The 17,538-nt window shown below is 39.7% G+C and overlaps 1 protein-coding gene across 1 annotated transcript in view; it reads right to left on the bottom strand.

Moving 5' to 3' along the window:
* The window catches only part of LOC308343313 (microtubule-associated serine/threonine-protein kinase 4-like), a gene marked incomplete at both ends in the record, with an annotated part of 321,206 nt that overhangs the window by 43,220 nt on the left and 260,448 nt on the right, over positions 1-17,538 (bottom strand). The window contains one exon of the mRNA XM_080804336.1: positions 3,468-3,499. Coding sequence (XP_080660462.1) covers positions 3,468-3,499 — 32 coding nt within the window. The remainder of the gene's footprint in view (positions 1-3,467; positions 3,500-17,538) is intronic.

Consider the following 17,538-nt stretch of genomic DNA (forward strand, 5'->3'; position numbering starts at 1 on the left):
TTAGTTCCAAAGAGAAGGAGACAGAAAGTGCTGGAAGGATCTAGGATCAAGTCTTAGCATGTGGCTACTCTTGAAAGGAGGAAGACAACTAGCTGAAGTCCAGCTATCCAAGCAGTCAGCATGGAGAGGACATATGGGACTCTTAATTTGATAAAGGACTGAGAAAATCTCTGGAAAACTGATCTGGAGTCACTTGGTTATTTAGCAACATCTTGCCTGGAAAGCAGTTCCTTTGACTTCTCCTCCGTTGCCCCTTTGCACCATACAAAAAAGGTCACAATCATTCCCTTTGCAACCTTTTAAAACATATATGAAACAACACAGATTTCAAGTGATTTCTTGAGAAAATGATCATATTTTACAAATTACTGAGGAACTGGATTATCTTCTGGACAGAAGACAGTTTGGTTTTTTTATACTTTAAGATAGTAATAAAAAGAAAAACCTATTTTCTGTGATCTATTGTGAGAGCTTTAACTTTTACATATATTTTATATATATTTTACATGTATTTTATTTTATTTTACATGTTTTTGTGATCCCAGACATAAAAATTATCTGTAAAACAATACTAAATCTTTTAAAAAATCTGATAAATCCCTAAGTGCTTGAATGATGACAATGCATTTTAAAAATATCATCCTTCAAGACATACAAAGTTGAAGCCCCAGGTATAACAAAATCAGGCACCTTCTTCCAGGAGCACAGCCCTTCTGAAGGCACACACCTCCCCCTACCCCTCCAACCCCACCCAATCCTACCCCCAACACATTCTGTCACACCACTTTGTAACTACAAGCAATGAGGAATCCATCACCCTGTGTAGTTGCTTACTGTTAACATGGAAACAAGATTCAACAGAACAGCGGGATCAAATCCTCAATCTCTCTGGGAGAAGATACTAAAAGATCTGAAAACACTTATGCCAGAGGCGTTTAACCAGTAAATACAAGAACTAAGTGTTAACAAGTTTTAATAACCAGGAACAGTTACATTGGCAAGCGTGACTTGTGCCCTTCTTCATTAGATTTTTCATTAAATTTGTATTAAATCACTCTAGCAATTATTTTTAAAAATATTTTCTTTTTGGGGAGCCTGGATGGCTCAGTGGGTTAAGTCTCTGCCTTCCACTCAGGTCAAGCCCCACATTGGGCTCTCTGCTCAGCAGGGAGCCTGCTTCCCCCTATCTCTCTGCCTGCCTCTCTGCCTATTTGTGATCTCTCTCTGTCTGTCAAATAAATAAATAAAATCTTCAAAAAAAAATTCTTTTTCTCCAAGTCATAAAACAACTGCATGAGGAAATTAATTACCAACGTTCTATATGGGGGTCAATGAAAATGCTGAGTGGTGTCAAGTCCCAGAACATCTCTACCATACACCATTAATTCTACTAGGAATATTTAATAAAAAATACAAAAGAGCATCTTCGTTGTTTTTTTTTTTTAACTTGGAATATTAATTTCCACAGAATTCACTAAAAAAGGAAAAGGTAGATTTATGTTTATGTACATGCTATGTTTTACTTCCATTATCTAATTGATGTGTCAATTGACTTTTATTAAGGATGAGATTTTTTTTTAAAGATCTTATTTATTTATTTGACAGGCAGAGATCACAAGGAGGCAGAGAGAGAGAGAGAGGTGGAAGCAGACTCCCTGCTGAGCAGAGAGCCCGATTCGGGGCTCGATCCCAGAACCCTGGGATCATAACCTGAGCCAAAGGCAGAGGCTTTAACCCACTGAGCCACCCAGGTGCCCCAAGGATGAGATTTTAAATGACTAAAATGTAATTCTATGTTTCTCTTAAGTTTTCAAAGCATGGGTGTCAAAGAAACTTATGCCGTCATCCTTTTTATTCATGAAAGATTCTATGCTCCCAAGTCAAGAAATTTAAATGTATCTTCTATTTTCTCCCACCAACCCACAGTTATCAGCTAACATTAACAGACTTTTACAAGGAGATGTGAGATAAGGAGATACTACAAAAGGAGATGTGGCCCTTAAATAGACATGGGGAATCTAATTTGTAATTAACACGACCTTAATAAAAATTTACAGGAAACATACTAACTCAAAAACTAAAAGAAAAAAAAAAGTAACCTAATATGAAGGCAAAAAGAAAATCTGACTGAAATTCTGAACTTTTCAAATAAAGTATTAAAGACAAACCTAGGATAATTTAAGCATTAAATAAAGGTACAAGGGAAAAGAGATTTTTTTCCTGGTAAGATATTTCATGTAGTTTTACTTCGGGTTTTCTTATTTCTTATTTTTCATCTTGATTAGAAATACCAAAATGTTTGGACTTTTCCAGGTCTAGGAGAGAGTCCTAATCATGATCCAGAAGAAGCCAAGTTTTTTATTCTAAAGGCATTTCCTATGGCCAACTTTTAGGCCACTAACCTCTAGCACACACAGATGAAAGCTGGAAGTCTGTGAAAATTTATCCAGACACAGTCTTCAAAAACAATGATCCCATATCCTCCAGGCAGCCTAAAGCTGTAAAACGTTAAGAACCAAAATAGATAGTACTGAAATGTTCATAGCAGTTGAAATTTTCGTTCTCAGATGCAAAAGCTGACATAATCCAAAAACTGGTAAACAAAATGAATACTATCTTCCAACAATTACCATATACAATTATAATACTTCAAGTTGAGATCTACATCAACCTACTTGAAATATTATACTTTTCTGTAAAAAGGACATTGCCCATCCACTCAATTCTGTAATGTAGATACCAAATCCCAGTATTTCTAAATCAGCCCTTACACAACACTGGTTGGTAACAAATCTACCCTAAATTTAGTGGAACACAGAAGGTAATTAATTTCCTTCTGCAACTTGCTAATGATAAAACAAAACAAACAAACTATGATTTATGCAAATATATTACTGGCCTTCAAAACAAAAGGTTGGAACAAACTATGAAGAAATCAAGTTGAGGTTCATAAATCTGCTATTTTTAAAATAAGACCATGACATGAGTCAATGCAATAAGATCCAGATCTAACAGAAAGTTCAGCTGACTTAAATTCTTCAACATCATGGCAAAAGTTTATCATTTCCTTTGCATAAAATCCATACCATAAAAAACAATCACAGATTTCTGGAACATATAGGAGAACACTAATTCTTGACTCGGATCCATTTATACCATTTGCAGACCAAATAATGTGTTTGCTTGATTACCTAAAAGAATTTTTTTTTTAAATTAAGATTGTCCCAGGAATAAGTAAGTATTTTGGCTTACAACGCCCATAAAGACAAAATATAGAAAGTTTCTTCAGCTTATCCTGAAATCATGAATATGTGACATTTATAAGTAAATGCAAAGTGTCTGTTTCCTCAATTCAGTTGATTATCATTAATCCTCCATTTGCCTGAAAATCCTAACAAGTTGGAGAATAACCACATTACAAACTGTACAACATAGTAATAATAAGGAAACAAAATTAGGCTACTTACAAACTTCCTCTTCTGGGAAGACTGAGCTCCTTCTGCAAAAGAAAAACAAAACAAAACATCTACATGAGAGGTCACATTAACCTTAGCCTAGTAAGGCACCAAACAGATAGCCTAATTCTTCATTATGCTTGATTTAGCATTTTTCACAAGGAAAAGATTTTAACGTCATAATTTTAGGCTGGATCCCTACTTACATTGTTCTCTTTATGTGCTGTGCTGAAATTACAAACATAGTTCATCTAAATTCCAAAACAGAAAAAGCACTAATCCTCTCAAAGCAAGGACAATAGGATACTAAGTTGAGCTCCATGGCCCTAAAATTGAGCTTCGGGAAAACTGGAGGAACCAAAGGACTTATCCAAAGAGGAAAGGGATAGAAGGAGGAGCAGAAATTTTGCAGGATTAAAATTAAATGAGAGGTGAAATGGAAAAAAAAAAAAAAAAAAAGAGCAGTGAAATATCCAGCTATTCACCCTCAACAGAAATAAACTCATGCAAGACACTGTGCATACCAAAGATTACACGTTATTATGATTTTCTTAAATAAAGCCAAAGATGTCCTTCTGGTTTCATTTCTTAACATAAATGCAGTTTAGGACTTCGGTTATTTAAAAGTAGGTTAATGAATCTCTTGAAAGTTAACCAGACAGCAACAATTAATAGAGTGCTTTAAAGTCTTCAAAAGGGTGCTCTCACACTAATCACAAATTAAGATCACGATCCACCTAACTATAGGGGAGACTGTGAAAACAAACAAACAAACAAAAAAGCCAACCAAACAAACAAACAAAAAGGGATACAGAAATATCTTCACCCAGGAATGGAGATTTCAGAAGCCTTGGTCCTCAGGAATGATTACGTGATAACAATAATTAAGGAACAGGAAGCCATGAGTCATCAGGCTATTTAAACAAACAAACAAAAGAAAACCAGTATAAATTTGAAAGACTTAACTAAATTTAGTTTTTCATTCCTATAATTACCTTTTTTTTTTCTTTCTTTTTTTGTCTTCCAGAAGCTTTTTTGAAAGGTGTTTCCCCCTCGGCTTCAAATTCACCTTTCCTGTCTCTTATTTTTATTGGATCCTTAAATGTGTGTCACAGACAGTGACCGCAGATCTTACTTCTAAACAGCACAATTTATCCCAGCACAGCTTACAGAACATGGCCTTGAAAGGAGCAGACCAAGGGGAGGACGTTGCTTTAAATGTAACACGCCTTACTTATTAAGTGGCAAATGTATTCCCATACAGTTATAATAATCCTATCACTGTCTAATTACAAGAAGAACAAGGAAACCATTTTAGAAGCAGGAGCTCTTTCTCCTCTCAAAGGCCTCAAGGTTCAGGGATGAAACACTATATTTTTGTTTTGTTTCGCTTTTTTCTCCAATCCTTGATGATCTCCGAGAAATTACAGGGCTTGCTCAACTTGGATGCTTGATTGTGAAACCTAAGTGCACCTTCATTTACTAAGACCCCTGAGGACAAGATGAAAAGTCTTCTGGCCAAGCCTGTTTTCCTTGTGAAAGGAGATGTAAATGGAAAACCAATGAGCAAGTCTCTCTTTGGTGATGACAAGCACTGAGACATGTGTTTTGTTTGCAGGTTAAAAAGAGAAAAGAAGGAAGAGAAGAACAACTCCCTAGAAGCAATCGTTCACGGGTCCGTGTGTCTATTAGAAAGGAATTAGGGAAGCCCGCTGCACAGCAGAGGCCTAGAGCTTGAGAAAGGAAACACTGTGGTCCCGTGAGTTGATCTGACAACAGCGCAGCAAGAAAAGGAGGCAGTGCTGATGGGTTATCATTAATAACAGAGTCAGTCAGATGTTATTTCACCTCCATATGCAAATAGATCACTCATGGTATGAGAGGTAAAGGGCCAAATGAATGATCCCTAAATAGTCCAATCAATCACAGGCTACCAAATGACCCAACCGTAAGCTGGCTGCTCTGCTCTGAGAAAAAACAAAAAAACAAAAAAACAAAAAACTGCTGAAACAGCAAGATAAGGGATAAAAACCAACTCTGTTTTTAATCAGAAGTCTTTCCAATAGGTCTAGCATCTAGCATGATGAGCTCCAAGCAAGGAGAAAGGTCACGGTGCGTAACCTGGTGCTGCTGCTCCATGGGACGGCCGCCGAGGCTCCAGGACGAGGAGCAGAGGACATTTAATCGGCCACCGTCAACTGACCTGAAGCTTCCACGCTAACCAAGCTGAGGGAGCTAATCCACCTGACGGTTTGAATGTCAGACTCGGCACTGGAAACTCAATTTGGGAGTAAATTGGAATCAGATGTGATGGTAATAAAGTGAGAGAAACGAATGCGCTGTGGCCAAGACCTTGCGAACAGTGGCTGCACAAGGCAGCGGATCCCAGGAGGACCCAGCGACTGCAGACGGAGCAAGGGGCGGCTCACGCGTGGGGACCACACACCGATCGATCCGTGGCCCGCAGAAGTCAGTGAGCGGCGGCAAAGCATTTACTGCCGAAGCCCCTGTGGTACATCATGCACGTGTCTTCATTTTATTTTCTTAATGTCAGGTGAAGGGCACTAACACATACTTAGATAATTAGGTAAGACATAAGGTATTGGTCCGAGTCATAAACCAAAGCTTCTGCTTAGGAGATCTGGAATGCACATTAATAATTTAGCATCAGGTAAGGATTAGGGGAGGGAAGAAGCGCAGGACAAAGAGAGTAAAGGTCAGGAAGTATCTGCCTGAACTAAGCAATACGGAACTATTAATCATCACAGGATTAAAGACACTCCGAAGAGTACATTCAAGAACATTAAAATTTTTTTTAAAGATTTTATTTATTTGACAGAGAGATAGAGGGCACAAGTCGGCAGAACAGCAGGCAGAGGGAGAGGGAGAAGCAGGCTTCCTGCTGAGCAGGGAGCCCAATGCGGGGCTCGATTCCAGGACCCAGGGATCATGATCTGAGCTGAAGGCAGACACTTAACCGACTGAGCCACCCAGGAGCCCCAAGAACATTAAAATTTTTTAAATGGTTTTCATCGATACTGATTTATCAGTGACTTCTAACATCTTTTTAGAATTGCTGTGTATCATTACTTGCTGACAGTACGATTTCCTTTGCCCCTCCTTTCTAAAAGTGCTAACTAGCTTATATGCATTCTGAAAATAAGGGTGAAGCTAAGTTAATTTTGTCTGAGAACACTGTGACCTTCTTGTGATTCCTGGATAAGAGTGAGGACAAACAAGGGTCCCTCAAACCCAGTAAGAGAATTCTAGGAGAATCCGGGAACAAAAGAGCCCTAACAAATGATTCAGCTTCTTCCCCACACCCCGCCCCCCTCCACCCCGTGCCCCACCCCCACCGTCAACCTTGGGCACAAAAGAAGAGAATAACTTGTTTTATTCATGAAGGCAAGAGAGAAAACTGCAATGTTTCATATGTATAGACAATTTCCACAATGGTAATTTTAAAAGAATGTACTATTTAATATGTTTTTTTAAGGTTTTATTTATTTATTTGACAGAGAGAGACACAGTGAGAGAGGGAACACAAGCAGGGGGGAGTGAGAGAGGGAAAAGCAGGCTTCTCACTGAGCAGGAAGCCCGATGTGGGGCTTGATCCCAGGACCCCGGGATCATGATCTGAGCAGAAGGCAGAGGCTTAACCGACTGAGCCACCCAGGTGCCCCTATTTGATATTTTTAATAGTTACACATACACAATTAGAACAATATGTCCACATATGTTTAGGGAATCTTTGAGCTATTCTTTTTAACTGATGGGTCATTCTGTGATTTAAAAGAAAGTAGATGTGATTATATCACAAATAATATATGTTGGAGCACCTGGGTGGCTCAGAGAGTTAAGACTATGCCTTTAGCTCAGGTCATGATCTCAGGGTCCTGGGATCAAGCCCCGCATCAGGCTCTCTGCTCAGCGGGGAGCCTGCTTCCCCCTCTCTCTCTGTCTGCCTTTCTGCCTAGTTGTGATCTCTCTCTCTGTCAAATAAATAAATAAAATCTTTAAAAAAAAAAAAAAATATATATATATGTAGATAACCCTCTCTCTAAGAGGTGGAGCTTAATTCTCTTCTCCCTGAGATTGGCTGGATTTAGTGACTCACTTCCAAAACTAGAATAGGGAAAGGGAAAAATAACAACTTTTCAGTGGAGAAACCTGACAGACAAGGTCTTAACCAAGTGATTCAGGTTAACACCACCTGCTAAGTTATGTCGCTCTCATGTGCTCCTGATACGACGTTATGGGAAGGGGCTTCACCTCTGGTTTTCTTGCTAAAACCCCTTAAGTCCAGTCTAGCCATGAAAAAACATAAGGCAAACCCTAGTTGAGGGTCGTTCTACAGAACACCTGACCAGTCCTCTTTAAAACTGTCAGGATTGTGGAAAATGGGGAACATTTGAGAAACTGTCAGAGATTAAAGGAGGAGGGAGAGAAGATGACTAAATGTAATCTACGTAGGATCCTGAGCTAGTTTCTGGATCATAAAAAGGGGGAAACCTGCTAATATCCAAATAGAGTCTGAGTTTAGTTAATAGTAATATACCAGTGTTAATTTCATAGTACTGACAAATGTATTCAGACTATAAAAGATATTAACATAGTGGATGGGTGCCTGGGTGGCTCAGTCGGTTAAGCATCTGCCTTTGGCTCAGATCATGATCTCTGGGTCCTGGGATCAAGACCCGAGTCAGGGTCCCTGCTCAGTGGGAGATCTTCTTCTTCTTCCTTTGCTTCTCTGCTCGGGCTCTCTTTCTCTCAAATAAATAAATAAAATCTTAAAGAAAAAAAAGAAAAGGAAACATATTAACATAGTGGAAAAGTATACAGAAATTCTCTCAAGTCTTAAAACTTTTCTATAAATATAAAATTATTTCAAAAAAAATTTAAAAAGTTCTTTCTCACACAGGAGAACAGAGAGAGGTAGGGAAGATGGATGGTATGAACAAATCAATATCCAAATATTCTAAGATTATTTTAAGGAGACGTTTAGCCCCAATTTTCAGGAGATTATACAAGTCATCTTTGTGAGAGAAGACTTGGTTAGGTCCATCCATGAAGATGGTGAGAAGCAGTCAGATTTGAGAGACATTTTTATAGAATCTATAAAAGACTTGTGTGTGGAATAGGAGAGGAATCAAGGAAGTTTTCTGCCTAAGCAAATACAGTTTGTGGGCAGAAGAGTTTTGTTTGGACATGTTTCATCCAAGATGAGTCTAAGGATTCCAAGTAGAAATTTCCAAATAGGTGGCTGGACTTCTGCAAGCCTGGTTTCAGGAAAGAGGTCAGAGCTGGGGAAAGACTTTGGAGTTATTACCCTACACAGGGCATGTAAAGCCCTGGGCTGGCTGAGACAGGAAAAGAAAGGGAAGAAAGAGGCACACCCTTACGCATCATCATGGGCACCTCAACATTTCAAATCTTCAGGGACGGAGAATCGTGCTATGTGTTGTTAAATGGTGCATTGCACAGTGCAGCAACTAGGGTTCTTAATAACCAAGAAATCGAGAAAGGCGACAAGTAGAAAAAAATCTACTGGGTAGATACCAGCTCTCACACAGGTGACAGGATGGTAGCACAGACAAGATCAGAAAAAAGAACAAAATCACCCTTAACCAACTGAGTCACCCAGGTGCCTCAATACTTTTAAGTTCCCTTAAGAACAATGAATATGTATAAATCTTTTGCCTTTGGATTTTTTTCTTTATGGAATATTAGTTTTCTTGCCATCATTACAATAGTGAACTTTCAGGTTTTCAGTTATTTCCTTTGCAAGTGGGCAGCACTGGAGGCCAAGGAGAGGTACCCTCAGTGGAACTCCCTCTATCTGGGAGGGTGTAAAATGAGCAAGGAGTACAGATTCATCTGGGAACTGGTCCTCCCAGAGAAGGGATTTTCTGCCCCCATTTTTCTGGCCTCCGTTTTTAAGGGTCACTTGTGAAGACAGAAGCACAGGTCAGGCAAGTTCCCACTACAGAACCAGATCTTACATGACACTTGGGTTAGAATCAGAGCAGTGGTCAACAGGAGCTTATGTGCAAACAACACTTGAAAACTCCAGTGAACGGCCCGTACAGTAATTGGTTTTCTGCATTAAAAGCCTGTAGTGTACAGCTAGAAAAGCAGCAGGTCGACCTCCAAAGATCTGCCTGGACATTCACACCATTTAACCTGCAAAACGTCACTAAAATCCCTCAGTGGGAATGTGAGATCAGTGGAGAATCCCAAAGGATCTCGCCTTTCTCGCAGGCTCTATTTCATTCTATTTTTGTATCTATAAACACTTAAATGCATTTATTTGCAGTTGTAAAGCTCAATACAATCAACCATAAAAGGTATACACAAAACGCTTGCTGGGTTTTCATAGCCATTTTCTTTTTTTTTTTTTTTTTTAAAGATTTTATTTATTTATTTGACAGACAGAGATCACAAGTAGGCAGAGAGGCAGGCAGAGAGAGAGGAGAAAGCAGGCTCTCCACGGAGCAGAGAGCCCGATGCGGGGCTCGATCCCAGGACCCTGGGATCATGACCTGAGCCGAAGGCAGAGGCCCCAACCCACTAAGCCACCCAGGCGCCCCTTCATAGCCATTTTCCTTGATCAAAAACCACATCCTCACTTTCTTTCAGTAAGAAAGTGGCTACCATCTTGCTTTCTTGCCAGACTGGCTTTTTTTCTGCTGTGAACCCAAGTCATCAGCTATTGTCCTCATGACTTGGCATTAGGTGCACAGGCTCTTTCCATAGACAAAAAGTTTCTTAAGTCACAATATGGCTATCCGTCTCTTTCGGTTTTAGAAGCTCTTATCAAAAACTCAATCTAAGAATTTTACAACATCATCACCCGGCTATCTGCCAGGACCCTAAGGCCCTCCCACTGAAAGCCCGGGGGAGACTAGTAATTGCCTCATGGTCACAAAGCCAGAACATGCTGGCAACAGAATCGGAACCAGTGTCATCCAGTTCCAATTTGTTCCCCTACAATGCACTGTGAAAATGTCAGATGGGGCAGAGTGGAGATGTGAGCCACTGAGAGGGGTTCTGAATGAGTACATGTGCAGAGAGCACTGGAATCAATAACCAAAGAGGGCAGCCTTTCCTCTAAAGAGTAAGAAAGGTACAGGTTGTGAACAGGTAGGTCTGTAATTTCAGAAAAGCATAAATCACAATCTTTGGCCAAGGGTGAAGCCCAGGGGCTGGTGGAGGGACAAAAGCAAGCAAATGGAGGTCCTTTATTCTAGCACACACTTTTTAATAAGGGCCACTGTGGGGGGTGCTGTGCCAGGTTCTGGGGAGAAAGGATTCCGTTTGCTGTAAATTTTAATGCTGAAAAACCTGGAAGAGAGACCTTTTTAAATTGTGCAACAGGACCAAGGGAGGAGGTGATCAGTTTTCCGTAAGGAGGGTCAGTACTGCTTATCACCCAAGGATGCTACCTGTTATTTGTGATAACAAAACCTGGTGGAACTCACACTACTCTCAACCCCCAGGCTTAGCTCAGGTTCAGTGAAGCTAATGACAAAGTTCATTAGCTTTGGCCAGAGATGGCATGTGATTCAATCTGGGAAAACAAGATGCAAAACAACGTGTGTTTCCAGGATCCTGGGAGAGAACTCCTTCCCTTTTCCAAGAGAGCTAGCAGGAAGGAAGGTGCACTAACCCCAAGAAGCTAATGGCGGCCGTAGGGTAGACAGACATGGAAGATGGCAGACAAGACAGAAGGTTAGAAACTGGGTATTGGGTGGTATCTTTCATACATGACACATGAGCCATTCAATTCTCTTTACTGTTTTAACCAGTTTAACTTGTGGGTTCTGTTCCTTGCAGTTCAAATATTCTCAAGTGACACACTACTTTCGTCTGGTTCTTCTTTAGCAGCACCTGGGAGTTGGCTGGGCACCCACGGAAGTGGGTGAGAAAAGGGATATTCCTGAAAAAGCAAGAGATGTAGCAAGGCTGGGTGGAGTGAAAGAGTACACAGCTCTTAGTAAATTCAGAAGGGCTGGAACTGAAGGTAGAAAGAAAAAGCCAACAGGACAAGAATGTGGAGGCAGAGACAGGGTCAAGTCACAAAGTTTTTGGAAGGGTCTGCCTTTTTGCTAGTGGCAATGAGGAGTTCCAATAACATTTTATTATTTTTTTTTAAAGATTTTATTTATTTGAGAGAAAGAGAGAGACAGTGAGTACAAATTGGGGGGAGGGACGGAGGGAGAAGGAGAAGCAGACTCCCTGCTGAGCAGGGAGCCAGACACTGGACTTGATCGTAGGACCCCGAGATCAGGACCTGAGCCTTAGGCAGACACTTAACCAAGTGAGCCGCCCAGACACCCCTATAACATTTTAAATAGGAGGGAAAAAAATGGTGAAGTCTGCACATTAAAAAAGATCACTCTGCCATCAGGGTGTCAGATGGCTTATTAAGGACAAACAGGAAAGGAATTAGGTGGTTTATGAAGTTGTCTGGAAAGCATGGTGGAGTAGGGACCAAGGAGGAGGTCAGAGAGGAGCAGATTCAAGACAGAAATGTGCACAGGATCTGTAAGGTGTCGAGAATAAATGCTTAACTAACGGGAAGGTTTAGAACCTTAGGAGCTAAGGGCAGGGTGCCATGCAGAGCTTAAGAAAAAGGGCCATCCCAAAGCACAGAGAACCTTTCAGAAGTTAAATAAAAGAAATCTGAATGGATGAGGGGATAGAAAAACCATTTAAGTTAGACCACAGGGTCCCTGATGGGCAGGAACGTGAGATAAAGTTCCAGAGTAAGGCAGGAGCAAGGGTCAATATCCTGGGTCTTTCTTACATGAAAGTTACACATCAATCATCACAAACCCCTTTTCCGCTTTATGATTTATACACACAGGGCAGAAGTGGTTTTCCTTTACTACGCTCATCGGCCTCCCTCCACTTAAGAACAGCAGCTCCCATCTACCGTGTGCTGATGTACGCTATCTCATTTCATCTTCACCACCATTTCCATTTTAAGCAACGGAGACAGAGATGGGTTAAGTAGCTTACACAAGGTCACAGAGCTGGTAAATGGCTTAGCCTGTCTTTGAATACACATCAGCCAGAGTCCAGAGCAGTTTAATTATTTTTCATCCCCAAGGAAGACTTGGTCTGCCTGCACTGGGACCCTGTCTCGTGGAGGCTATCAGGGTGTCCTCGTAGTTGATAACACACTGGCAATTACTCTCAGAAAGGGGTTCTACCAATCTCTGCAGCTCTTTCTAAGCAAATTTCACACAAATTATTTCTTACAGACTGTATTTGAAGCAAAGCCTTGAAAACATGTTACTTTTAACACAGATCTTTTAAAGTAGAAAAAAAGCGTAACAAGTCAAATATCCAGCTAACCCCAAGTAAATGAGCAAATGAAACAGTCTTCCTTTCCCAGTCAATTACGATGGTTCCTGATGGTTCATAACACGTTACACATTTGACTTAAAAAAATCAAGCTTGGGAATCAGATATTTGTAGCCACGGTGCCTTCCAACTTAGTATTATATATGGGAAATCTACTTCGAAGTCAGATTTTCCACTTCCTACATGGGTTGCTGAATAATAGCTAGTACTTACATTAGTAACATCTCTGGTTTACTGAGTATTTACTAGATACTAAAGTGAAGGGCAACTTATTTCCTCATGGTTAGTAGCTTCCAGCACAGTCAAATTTTACTTTATGTGCTTATTTTGTCCTTTAAGAACAAAGGACTATTTCTTTCAAGAGAAAGTGTGTCCTTTTTGAAATTAAAGAAACTCCTTTAGATCCAATTAGAAGAGTCACAGTCCTTTGCAACAAAAGAAGCTAAATAAGTAAACATACTAGATCAGCCAAACTTTAGGCTAAAAAAAATCTCTATTTAAGCTAATAGCTAATTTAAGCTATTTAAGCTAAGCTAATTGTATACTCCATAATGATTACATGGAGATGATTTAGACTCACATACACGTATATTCTACTCTAAATCAACGTTAGAAAGCGTCCTTAAAAATTTCCCTTACCTTGTCTAGGACTCAGTCTCTTGAATTATTACAGGAGGATACGACAACTGATGTCCTTAAGTGTTGAAAAGCTGAATGAGAACACAGGTCCTGCATTAAGCAGACACAAGAGCACCCTAAATGTCAGCTATTACTAAGTGAGCAGGCTTCTCACATTGGACAAGACACCCAGGGCACAAGGGAAGAGCCCCGAGAAACAGAAATGGGGGGGAAATCAAAGAAGAGGCACAAAAGACTTCTCCTCCCTCTCGGTGTGGAACCCGGCCACTGTTCTGGGAACCACCTGGAAGATTCGAAGCCAACCTGGCTTCAGTGAAATCATGCACTGTTACTAATCATCAGAAAAATGCCTATAACAGGAGATCAAACGCAAAGACTAGATATTTAGAGTTTTAATTGCCTTTAAGACAATGCGAGTTTAGAGACCCTTCAGGGCTATAAAATTAAGGTCACTGTGGACAAGTTTTGTGATTTTTCTTTTTTCCCTGAGAAGAGTCTTAACGAAGATCTTGATAAATACGCGTATCGGCCCTGCCACTTAACTGTGTTTCTTGTTACTCGGGAAAGCCTGTGACCTACAGTGAGCTTAGATAAAAAGGCAACACCGCACAGCTGTGCCCCACAAGGCTTGGCAATTTTTTCAGTTCTTCCATCCATTACCCACAAATTATAGTAAATTCAAAATATTGATCTGCACACCCCCCCCATGGGAAGAAAGTTACCATCGACTTTTATTGCTTATTGTTGGGTACAATCCCCTGGAATCAATAAAAGCTACAATGTTCATAAGCTTCTAAAAAGCTAGTTAATACAGTGGATATGAGACACCTCTTAGGATCAGTATAAATCTATAGGATTCTTCAATAGAACAGTGAGTGGCTGGCAAACATCTTCAATGTTCAAAAGCTTTATTTGATTTTAAAATCTTCTCATTACCCAGGAAAATGTATCTGTGACTGGGAATAAACATTAAGCAATTAGAGAGAACCCCACTTAATGGATCTTCACTTTCCTCTTTTGGTTCCCTTGCATTCCCACGCTGATGTCAATGTCCAATCCAGAGGCAATTATTAACAGTTGTGATCATTTTTTAGAAAGTATAGCTTAACACCGATTTAAGATAAGCTTTCTGGACAGTAGCTTCCAGGTTCGATCAAAGAAGGCCAGTTTGCCCATAAACAATATTTCAACTGCCCCTAATTCAAAGAATCAATATCCTTTTATGAACCAATTTTTAAAAATCAGGTAATAATTCACAGGTTCCATTAAAATTACAGACAACCATAATACAAAAAGAAAAGGGCTTTTTATAGAACCAGGAACCAGAATTGGATGAGACTATTTGACCAGTGATATAGAATTTATTCAACTGAGATTAATCATTTTTATTTACTAAGGGTCCCTTAGAGTTTATCTAGCAGTCACTCTTCTGAAAGCCCATTTTAGTGTAGAAATTTACTGGCAAATCAGCTCCAGGGAGCTCTTGAAGTGCTGTATGAAGCTAATACCCACAAGCCTGCTTTCTTCTGACACTCTTCTCCATCTAAATGCAAAAGACGACACTTAAAATGTACATATAAAATGTACAAAGGTGATGGAAGATTAATGACACACATATTCAAATAATCAATATTGTGACTTAAGCCTTTAATGGTACTGAAATTTATTGTAAGGAGGTCACAGAATAAAATAAACAATTGGCTTGCGGGGGATATATCTTTTACTTAGTAAGTAATAGGTCCTATTTGTTAAAGGGCACGGTAGCTGACTTTTAAGATTATTTTCCCCAATGTGTTATTTCAAGTAACAGTACCTGGAAGATGCTGGAATTGGGAGCCCCAAGACTGACGAACACGGGTTAAGGTATCTCCCTTTTCCTACTTCGCACCTCCCCCAGCAAAACCACCAGGAAAATCGGCACTGCTCTGCCTGCCGCCACAATGCCACCCATCAGCTTTGCCCTGGTAAGTGCCAGGTGCTGTGCTCCATATTTTCTCATACACCATCTCACTGGAGACTCACTTCAGCCCCGCAATTACAGACAACATTACCACCACTTCTTCTGATGGGAAACCGAGTTTTGGAAGAGTTACATTGTGATCTGCTCAAGGTCAGAGGACTCAGGCGAAGGACAGCAGAGCAAATACAAAAGGGGGCTGAAGGACCCTGTTTCCATACTGTACCAGCCATGGGCGTTCATCTGGCAAACATTTTTACGGGAGAAATAATAAATCCTTATTTATTTAAACTGCTCTTAGTTTTCTGTTATTTGCAGCTAAATATATTCCTGATAACTGTCCAAAAACAGTTCATACCGAACTTTCCAAGTCACTTTTGGAGCAGGGTATCTAAAGGCACACTAAGCATCAAGACAACCCTGGCACCACCGATTATGAGCATTAGAAGGGCTGATGTTCGGTACCCAAAGAAAATGACCAAATGTTCCTGAAATTAAGATTAGATTCTATGAGAAACAAAACTTTGACAACATTGATTACAGACTGTCGATGTGGTTCCTTTTTTCAAAACAGATTTGAGAGGGTTGCACAGTGTGTGTTAATGACTTTGAAGTTAACTAAAGAGATTCCAAATTTAATGGCATCGCATTTGTGACAGTTAATTAGCAGAAAATATTACAGTGCAGTGAAGTTTTTGCCTTTTTTTTTTTTAAAGCATCAAGAGCAATAAAAGGTTTTGGGTTTTTAATTGCTTCTTCCCAAAGACTGAATTCTGTTCTAATGCAAAGATAGAATGAATCCTTCTCTCAAAGTCAAAAGATCCCTTGTGATGTTTTTGGATCTCAAGGACTTCAAAATAAGTGGATGTTTAAATTTGAGACCTAAGAAAGTTTTCATAAGGTGGCCTTCTCTTTTTTGTTGACTGAAAAAATAAAGCAATTTCCAAGTAGTAAGATTTTTCCTTTATAATATGTGAATGTCGCCATTTGTAATTCGGGGTGAACAGAAGTGGTTTCCACTTTGGTTTTTATTATACTAATTAGGTTCTTCCTTTAAAAAATCAGAAGCATAATAGATCTTACTGTACTGATATACTTACTATATCACACGGAAGCTCCGTGTCCTCATGATGGATTATACTGGATTACCCTGGAAACCTGAAACTGATGGTTAATTTTGGACTCACTGTCTTTTGAATGAAAGCAAGCAACAATAACAGTAAAAGCTGAGAAAACATGTGGAGGATATTGAAACAGTCGCATGCTTATCTCATTGAAACTACAGTAATTAAAAAAAAATGACGATACCAAACAATATTATGAACAAGACAGGGAATCAAATTTAGATCCTTAAAGAATACAAAGTCACAGACAGTTGAACTATCTTTCAAAGCCACACTATCTAGACAAGCTGATGAATTTACACTAATGCTTTTAAAGGGTTTTATCACTTTTAAAAGCTAGTTTAAAAAAAAAGAAAAGAAAAAGTAAACTTAGGGTGCCTGGGTGGCTCAGTGGGTTAAGCCTCTGCCTTCTGCTCAGGTTATGATCTCAGGGTCCTGGAATCGAGCCCCGCATCAGGCACTCTGCTCAGCAGGGAGCCTGCTTCCCCCTCTACCTCTGCCTGCCCCTCTGCCTACTTGTGATCTCTCTCTCTCTCTGTCAAATAAATAAATCTTTAAAAAAAAAAAAAAGAAAGAAAGAAAAAGTAAACTTAATTACACTGAATTGAATAATTTATCAAAAAAAAAGTACCTAAGTAAAACAGACTGTTAAAGAATTAGATCTTTTTTTATCCAGATGCAATTAACATAGAACTTTGCTTAAATTTAAGGTGTGCAACATATTGATTTGATACATTATGTTGCAATATGGTTGCTCCATTCCACTGTGTCCCATAATTATTATCTCTTCTAGTGGTAGGAACAATTAAGAATTTTTTTTTTAAAGATTTTATTTATTTGACAAAGATCACAAGTAGGCTGAGAGGCAGGCAGAGTGGGGAAGGGGAAGCAGGCTCCCCGCTGAGCAGAGAGCTGAGAGCCCAATGCAGGGCTTGATCCCAGGACCCTGAGATCATGATCTGAGCCCAAGGCAGAGGCTTTAACCCACTGA

Source organism: Martes martes (genome assembly GCF_963455335.1).
Source record: "Martes martes genome assembly, chromosome: 5".
NCBI classification, from domain to species: Eukaryota; Metazoa; Chordata; class Mammalia; order Carnivora; family Mustelidae; genus Martes; species Martes martes.